The sequence below is a fragment of the Morone saxatilis genome, unplaced genomic scaffold, assembly GCF_004916995.1.
Source record: "Morone saxatilis isolate NCDOM2014 unplaced genomic scaffold, NCSU_SB_2.0 Contig2, whole genome shotgun sequence".
Classification (NCBI taxonomy): domain Eukaryota; kingdom Metazoa; phylum Chordata; class Actinopteri; family Moronidae; genus Morone; species Morone saxatilis.
The window spans coordinates 1,218,002-1,226,780 of NW_023339762.1; the positions used below are offsets into that span (position 1 = coordinate 1,218,002).

Sequence of the window (8,779 nt, forward strand, 5' to 3'; positions counted from 1 at the left end):
CTGTTATTTTATCAGCATGGGATTTCTGGCCTTTATTGTCACATTACAGTGTTACATTACATTCACCTTGAAAAACCGCTGCATGTCTCTTGAACCCTGTTTAAAATTTGAATTCCATTGAATCTAACATAATGCATCCAATACAGTACTTTGTATTTAAATAAATTCACTATACCACAAATGTATTGTGTGTGTTACATTTTCAATTTCAGTTAACAGATGCACCACAGTGCATGACAAGTCGTTGCCCTTTATATAAAGTGTCTGACTCACAAACACCCTTATGTAAGACAGCTGCTGCCGTCATATCTACAGGCCAGAGAGTGCTGACAAATGTATGACCTAAGTAACAGTTATTCCTTCTTGTTTAAACTGAGTGGTGCAAAGGCCCACCTGGACACAGATGGGGTTTCCATCCATGCGGTCGAAGTTTGGGTTGTTGGTGGCGGCTGTGTAGAAGAACTCCCTCCATAACAACTGGCCAAACAGGGACAGAGGAGGACTGCAACGCTTACGGAGCTGTTGGAGAGCACAGGAGGGGAGGAACAACAGACAATTAAAGAGTTCAAAATTTGATCATCAAGGAGAGTAATGAATTATTAAAATTGTCAGAGGAGCAAAAAGCAAAAAGAGTTATATCTCTGAGGCTGGGCAGCAGGTATGCACTGTACCTTCATGTAGAGCTCTCTGAGGTTGTAGTACAAAACCCTGCAGGACAGGCAGCCGAAGCGCAGGTAGGGGCTGAGGCCGGTAGGACTGGCATACAGGGAGCATGTGTTGACCCGAGGGTGCTCAAAGTTGGCCACCCACACCTACACAGACAGACACAGTGAAGGCATTCAAGTGATCATCTGAGATACTGTCATTTTTAAAGTACTTGCAATTAGGGAAGGGACAGCAAACTCAAAATGTTGTGGATTAGACCAGTAACAGGGTTTTAATTTCAGCTTCTGGTTTACCTTTTTGTCCAGATGTTTGTTGAGTCTGTCCAAGGCCTCTGACTCTCCTCCCTGCCAAATAGCTGGAGGTAAACCTTCCGTCCTGAAACCTGGAAAACATAATCACATGCAGACAAGGTCAAATACAAAGCAGCTTTTATCTAATAAACCAAACCTTGCTCAAGTGCTAACCACGGTTGTATAAGCAGGAATCTGGTGATATGATACGCTCAGTTTACGTTTAAAACACTGCTGGGTGGCAGGTGGGGGTTTAAACACAAAAATCGATACAGTGTTTTTGGGCATCAATAGAATATAAACAATTGTATCTATATTCAGCATCAATATACCTAGAGAACATCAGCAGCAGCAGCAGCAGCAGCAATTCAAGTGTTAAAAACAACCATGCATACCTAGTTCTTCCAGTGATGGTATACTGTATAGCTGGTCGTGGTTGTCGGCTATTTTAGTGCGACATTTGTCCATCTGCTGCTGGGTGATGGGAGGCAGAGGTCTCCTGGGCAACTCCAGTCGGCTCACAATGGTCTGAAAGCGCTTAAAGGTCAGAGGAGGACTGTTGTTGTTCATCTCTATTATCCTGTGACCAATACAGAAAAGATAGAAAAGTAGAGCAACATACAGCAGAGTTTATGTAACAGGTTGGGTTAATGGCAATGTTCTGTTTAAATCCTCAAATACACAGACACAAAAAAAGTCTAAAATGTTTTTATAGAAGGTAAATGTTGGACTAAACCTTTGATATGATGCTTGTGGTTCAAATTCACTGAACACTGTATTTAATATACAACTGAACTGATTATGAGCTGATTTGAGCCAAAAAACAAACTCTGGCTCCTCTTAGTGCTCCTAATGGCATTTACAAGAATCCACCAGGCCTGAACAAAAACAACCAATCAGAGCCAAAGAAGATAGTTGATTGTTGACGCTTTGAGACTCAATGATCAACTATCTTCAAGCCTCCAAACCAAAGTGTCTTTCTATCTTTTTTTTTAAACCAAAATTGATCACTGAACTATACCTCAATTACTAATCAGAAGACTGACCCTATTTTGTATTTCATCCTTTTCAGCTTGTTTAGCTGGTGCAGCTGACAGCAAAGCTCTGTATTTATAGTTTCTATCTTATACAACTTGTCTATATCTGTGAGGCCCTGTTCTGGATCATTGCCTGCTGGATTTGCAGCAGGGTTGGCTTCCTATTGGTCCATTTACTGTGACTACTACAAATGAGCACAGTAAGCTCCACCACTACCAATATAAACCCTGCAGCTACACACACACACACACACACACAAACACACACACACACACAACACAACACACACACACACACACACACACACACACACACAACACACACACACACACAACACACACACACACACACACACACACCACACAAACACAAAGTTAAGCTCCCTGCCGCCTCATCCACCCATATATATCTCTACACACACACACACAGGCCAGTAATATTTATTATGTAATACTGTGCTGGTCTGATTGCTCTCCATCTTGTATATAGCAAAGTCCTTTGGTACTCCCTCTGCTCCTCCTCATGCTGCCACCTGGCCTCAGCACATGGACAGTGGTGTGACCTGTAGTGACATGAGTTGATCACTGGAGGGCTCTGCTGCATGTCATGCTGTAAGAAGGGGTTTGGATTGTTCAGATTTTCATTAAGCATCTTCTCATCTTCTTAAGCATGTTGCGGGTTATTGGTGATTTTCTAAACTGATGGTTGATCTCTCAGCTGTACTGACATGGCAGTTGATGGTCCACATGATGGTTTAATGCACAAGCAAGTGCAACTGAACACAGCACTTGCTCACAAACTGTCATATCATTTAGGTAGGCCTAGCATTGACACATTTTCCCAGTTTCATTCCTCCTTTTTTAACAGGGTTCATGATGAAGTGACTCTAGATGGTGAGAGTTTATGGGACACTTTGTGTTGGCTTGCTTTCTGCTGTTCTCACTGCTGCTACTGCTGCTTAATTGTGCGATTGTGCATTAGAAATATGGCTGCACTTGGAGAGACTGACTTACATAACCAGATGAAAGGTAGGAGATTTTGAAAAAGTGTGGAAACCTTTAATGGAGTGTCTTAGACGTCAAGGTGCGCAGTCATAAAAATGGCAGAGCGTTTCTATATTGTTCTTGTTTTTCCTTTTGTTTGTTTTTTTCTCTTATGTGATGTAGTGTTATTTGTCTTTGTTATCATGCTAAGTATGTGAAATGTTATATTTATTTTCCTTTCATCTTTGTAAAAACCATGAGTACATTCTTCATTGTTTAATTATTATCACCTTCCATCTGTATGTGTGAAATACATGCAAAATTCAATTAAAATATTGTTTTAGGAAAAAATTTCAAGATTGCAATATGGCCAAGTGCAATATCCAAATCACAAAAGCAACTGTACTGTGCTGCTGCTTAGATTCCCTGGCCTACAAAGCTTGTTTTCCAGATGTAAGAAAAGATGTAAGACCCCGGGTGTGGTCATTAATATCACCCTAACATCACTGGTCTCATTGCTCTGTCACAGCTTAGCCAATCACAAGCGTTTCAATCTTTGAGGATTTTATCAGTACAATAACGACAGAAATGCATAAAAAAGCCATCCGCATGATCACATTAATCCAACACTTTTTCGGCTCTACGTTCTCATACTGTGAAATGACATATCGTAAAATTCATCTTGGAAGTGGAAAAACACACCACCATTTTGTGTCCTTTTTAAAAAAGGACAAAAACGCACAGGTCAGCAACGTATGGCAGGCAATTCTCCACTTCTGGAACGCTCTCGGTGGGATATGACGTTGTGCGGATCACAGAGCCAGACAGCCTCAAAAAGACAGTAATGTCAGCTGACAGTTGATTCAGTGCACAGTTGAAGACCTTACCATAATACCTGAAAGTGGGGAGACAAAAAGTCTTGTTGTTCCCGTTATTGTGGTGGTTGGAGTGCTGCTTGCCCTGCCTGTTGCACCATGACAAAAATGGCTAGTGCTACTGACTGTATCCCTGTTTTGTAAAGGGTTTTAAATGGAGGGAGATAATCTCTTTAAAGGTAAACACCTTAGGTATTTGCAGATGTGACTGATGTTATCCCCATTGTCTGTATTGTGTGTGTGTGTGTGTGTGTGTGTGTGTGTGTGTGTGTGTTACAAACCTGTCCAGGTTGTAGAGGGTGTGTGAGTTTCTGACAACAGTCTCCACTCCAAACTCTTGGGCCATCTTGATGATGGCTCCATCCCTCTCCTTCCCATATGGCTCTGAGTCATATTCAAACGTCAACCTGGTCACTTGCCACTCCTAAAGAAAGAAGAACATTGATCATGGTCAGGGATGGGAATCGAGAACTGGTTCCAAATTGTCCGATCCATCAGCTTATAAATTCCTTTCATCAACGCCGGCATGTTTTTCTGACAGCACATTGCAACTTAATGCGTCTATGCTGCTGGAAACTTGCAACAAGAAGGATTCATGGCAGAGGAAGACATGATACAAAGTGTGACTTTATTTCATGACAAAAGTCAAATTACTATAATTCTACTCTGTTTCTATACTGCATTCAGACTCAGAAATAATAAACAGTTGCATTGATGATGAAAACCGGTGTAGGTCAATCAGGAATCAATAAGGGAATCTAAAACAACCAGACCGATAAGCAGAATCAATAATGGTAACTTCTGTTTCTGAACTTCACATAACCTCACGTGAGCAAATCAATAGAGTGATGTGGCTGACACAATGCAACTGAGTTATGAGTACCTGAAAAGTGTTATTTTACGATTATGTTATCTTTTAGCTTCTGTTTACAACTTAAACCCTGGTTTTAATCACCATTTTGAAACCTGTGTAGTATCTTTAATGCAATGTTGTGTTTTAAAGGTGAAGGATTAACAAACTATTTCAAGTCTGGCTATGGTCTACAGGGCATTTCAAAATTGAGAAATTTTAGTCATTTAGTTTGTGGATTGTGATTGTGATTAAATAGATTATGACTATATTTTTTGGCCAGATCGCCCCCCACCCCCTATTTTACACCAGCCAAAATGAACCACAGCAAATGGGCAGACGCAGCAGAGTTTGCTTCTGTGAAAGCACCATAAGAGACAGAATCTGATTAAAAATTGGTGGGCTGATATATTGTTTTCATATGTCATATGAAATCATCTTCTAATTACAGGTAATGAAGGCTGGGAGGAGAGGAGGAGAGCTATTGCGTTATCCTCAGCATTGTCAAGTGTTTTTATTCTAATCAAACTGTACAGAAGCATGTTTAACTCTGTGGTATAATACTTGGCAGAGCTACTGTAGTTGACCCTGTTTGTGGCTGGAATGAAGACCTGCAGAGCACACTATTGGGTTTCCATAGCATATAATGCAAAAGCAGGAGTGCGTTATGTAAGGGCTGTTGTATAGAGATGGTGAGAGCTGCTCCTCCATGCCTGGAACTAAATCCCCACAGGGAATCTCCTCATGAATGTTAACATCATCTGCAGCTGCTCCAATATGGTTCAGTGCTGTGTGAACAGTCTGTAAAGTGTATACAGTGTGTATTCAGTGTCAATCAGATAACTGGGCTCAGTCACAAAAACATAATAATGGAATAGTAATAATAAGGTTTCTTGGCTCCGCCTCAGCTGCTGTGATTGTCACTCCTCTAAGAATAGACACTATAAAAAAACAAAGCCACAACAGGGCGTGTTAAGTTCATCCTGCTATCATTATTACTACAGGTGTGGTTACAGGTGCATCTGTGCGAGCTGGAGTCTGATAGGGCTTTTCCACTGGCACTTCTGCCCGGGGTAAACCATGGTGTGCTGAATTACGTTTCAATTACCAGTTTAAACGTGCCGAGATTTGCAGACCTGCGCCAAGCCGGACTTTCTACACTGAAGGTCTGAGTGCTCAGCTCTCTACTCTACCTCTGTAGCTTCTAACAGAAACTCTGTGGTTTAAAGATGACTTTCTGTCCTGTGTCCCCATTTCTACTTCTACATAGATATCTGCTTTATTTTACTGATTCATGTTGGCTTTCAGCTCTGGAGTCATGTTAAGTTGCTTAAAAAAAAAAAAGGGACTTTTATTGTGAAGAAATCATAGGAAATTAAATGGAGTTGGTGGAGACCAAACACAGAGCTACAAGAAGAGTGAATATTACCAGGTGGTCAGGAACACAACTCCAAGTAAATGCTAATGTTGCTCTGTGTGTGTGTAAATGTGATGTGTAAACAAGCAAGTTTACTACATCCACTTAAATATGATGATACATCGATGTTGTGTTCACCCTCAACATTTGCCTATTATGAGACAGTGAGACAGCTACTGTAGCTAGCAGGAGTGACAGTGTTTGCTACAGGTCTGATGGTGCTGACTCAAACTTCACAAAAAAGGATTGCCTCCTGTGCACACGACATCAGTAACATTATTGTCTAGAGAATTTCAGCTAATAGAGTTTTTTTATTCTCTGATTATGGTTAAAGTTCCAGATGGGCCTTACATCCACAATAAAAGCATGGTAACGTTCCTTAAACCATTCAAAGAGTGGATGCTAGCACCAGGCAGAGGTCTATTTCACACTCACTGGGGAAAGAAACAGTTTGACAATCATCAGCCTGTATTGTGTGGTTCTTTTAATCAGGAGCCTTTGCTGTTTGCATGGTGTAAGTTGTGGCCCCTGACAGACACAGACCTTTAGAAGCCTTGGAAAAACATCAGTGGGCTGCCCTCTGACTACAAACAATCTGGAGTTGAGCTTCTTCAGACTGCTGTCCAGGTCCTCCAGAGCCTCCAGCAGAAACCTGCACACAGACACACACAAAGGATGTGATTAGTAATCTATTAGGCAAACAACACGATTATTTATTGCAGAGTCACGAATGCAACCACTAGGACTCAGGCACCATAGCTGACTATCAGTCACTGCGATCAGAGTCTCTGTATGAATGCTTTTCCAAACAGCACAGTGAAAGGTGTGCACGTTGTGGTGAAGTCTAGGAGGTTTGATGGTTTCTGTTGCAGCTTCTAATCTGCTCACTGCGGCTGTTCCTTCTTTCATTACTCTTATTTACTGGGTTTCTGCAGGTTTTAACAGGTTCAAGACTTTTTCAGACCATTATGAATGCAATTTAAGATCTATTTCACGATCACACTGGCAAAAAAAAGTAAATCAGTATTGGTTTCATGCTGGTTTGATTTTGAAGTTGTTACAGCATGATCAAAACAAGCCGCCATCCCGGTTATTATGTGGAGAACAAAGAGAAACAGGCACTGTCGAAAAACACCTCGATCCCCTCTTCTCTAGTCTTTAAACAAAGCCAAAAACCAATCATTCAGTGAATATATTATTGAGTTTCAGCTCATTTAGGCTAATATATTCAACAGTGTGAAAAAGAGTACACTATGTATATCAGTGCTCTTTCAGGTGGCTTTAATGGCAGTACAGTTGTAGAATGTACTTACTTTCACATTATCTCTGTGGACACTGATTTATTTACTTGTTTTGCAACTTGTCAGATAGGTCAAATTTGCCTTGGTTGTTGTCAGGATTGTCTCAGGGAGAGCGTCATCCAAGCCTGTTACAGTAGCATACATTTTACAGTACCAGTGATACTAATTAAGGTTCAGTTTCATTCAGGTCAAACGGAGTCAGGGTGCTGCTGTTGTGCATGTTGTCTCACTGGAAAGGCTCTGCTACACTAAATGGAACGGAACCCCAATTAGTATCATTGGTAACACCTGTGTTTACCCTACTATTTCACTTCATAATGGCGGCTGTGGAAAAGGTCTATTGCAGAATATAGGAGTGAGAAAAGTTAATTTTACACACTGCAAACACACTGCTGATTGAATAAAGAGATAACAGAAGCCATGAAACTGTAACTCAAATCTAAAGTATGTATATATATTTTTTTTTAATCACTGAATATGTAAAAAACATTCAGTCATAATCCAAGATTTCCAAAGCACAAATAATTGTATCTTACATTTGATCACAAACTGGTAGTGTAAAAGTGCACGCATTAGTCCTCAACCATTCAGTCTAAGAATGGTATGCTACTACCGTAAATATGTGTCAAAAAGAAGTTCCACAGAGCAAGTTCCAACTGAAGTGTGTCAGTCCATAAAGATACCATTATTTGGATGGTGATGACAAATCAGTTCAGGAGCATCGTGGTTCCACATTAAGTGACAGCAACAATGGACAGGATACTGTCAATGGACCACATGCAGTACGCAGCACAACATATACAGCATCTGATTATATGGTTGACTCCTGTGTTTTCCCTTTTTTCCATAGGGAAACTGTATCTAATCCAGGGAATGTCTATCCTGTATCTAAGTAAATACTTTACACTTAAGGTTAATTAAGATACTGATACGTCATTTACTTTATCCTGCAGTTTGGCACCAAGATTTATAGTGTGGTAAAAGTAGATGGAGCACAAAATTAAATTGACCTTAACCTGTCTGTCTTGCTGGCTGCTATTATTATTCAACTGATTTAACTCATGGAAGATCTACAGAACTACTGCGTTTTAGCTTTACTGCTAAACAGGGTCAGCTCAACCAAATCACACAAAACATTTTTCTCACAACCCACTATCAAGCTATGCAGATATACGTCAAAGCAAAAAACTGACATTCAACTGAGCAGTAATTTGTCTTTCAATAACACTGTTCAAAAACTAACAGCCGGCCCTGAATGATGCTGCATTCACACGGATTAGGGCAGACAGACAGCATTTTTGTTTTCATATTGTTATTTTGTTGTCATTATAACTTGTTGTTGATGTTATACATTTTTTT

At 40.4% G+C, this 8,779-nt stretch overlaps 1 protein-coding gene across 1 annotated transcript; it reads right to left on the reverse strand.

Moving 5' to 3' along the window:
* Positions 1–393: 393 nt before the first annotated feature.
* cry2 (cryptochrome circadian regulator 2) lies at positions 394–6,771 on the reverse strand (the record flags this gene model as incomplete). Its single annotated transcript, XM_035664331.1, is given in 6 exon segments — positions 394–519; positions 672–812; positions 960–1,048; positions 1,352–1,536; positions 4,134–4,276; positions 6,663–6,771. Coding segments are annotated over 6 exon segments (793 nt in total), but the record flags the coding sequence as incomplete, so codon positions are not given.
* Positions 6,772–8,779: the final 2,008 nt, after the last annotated feature.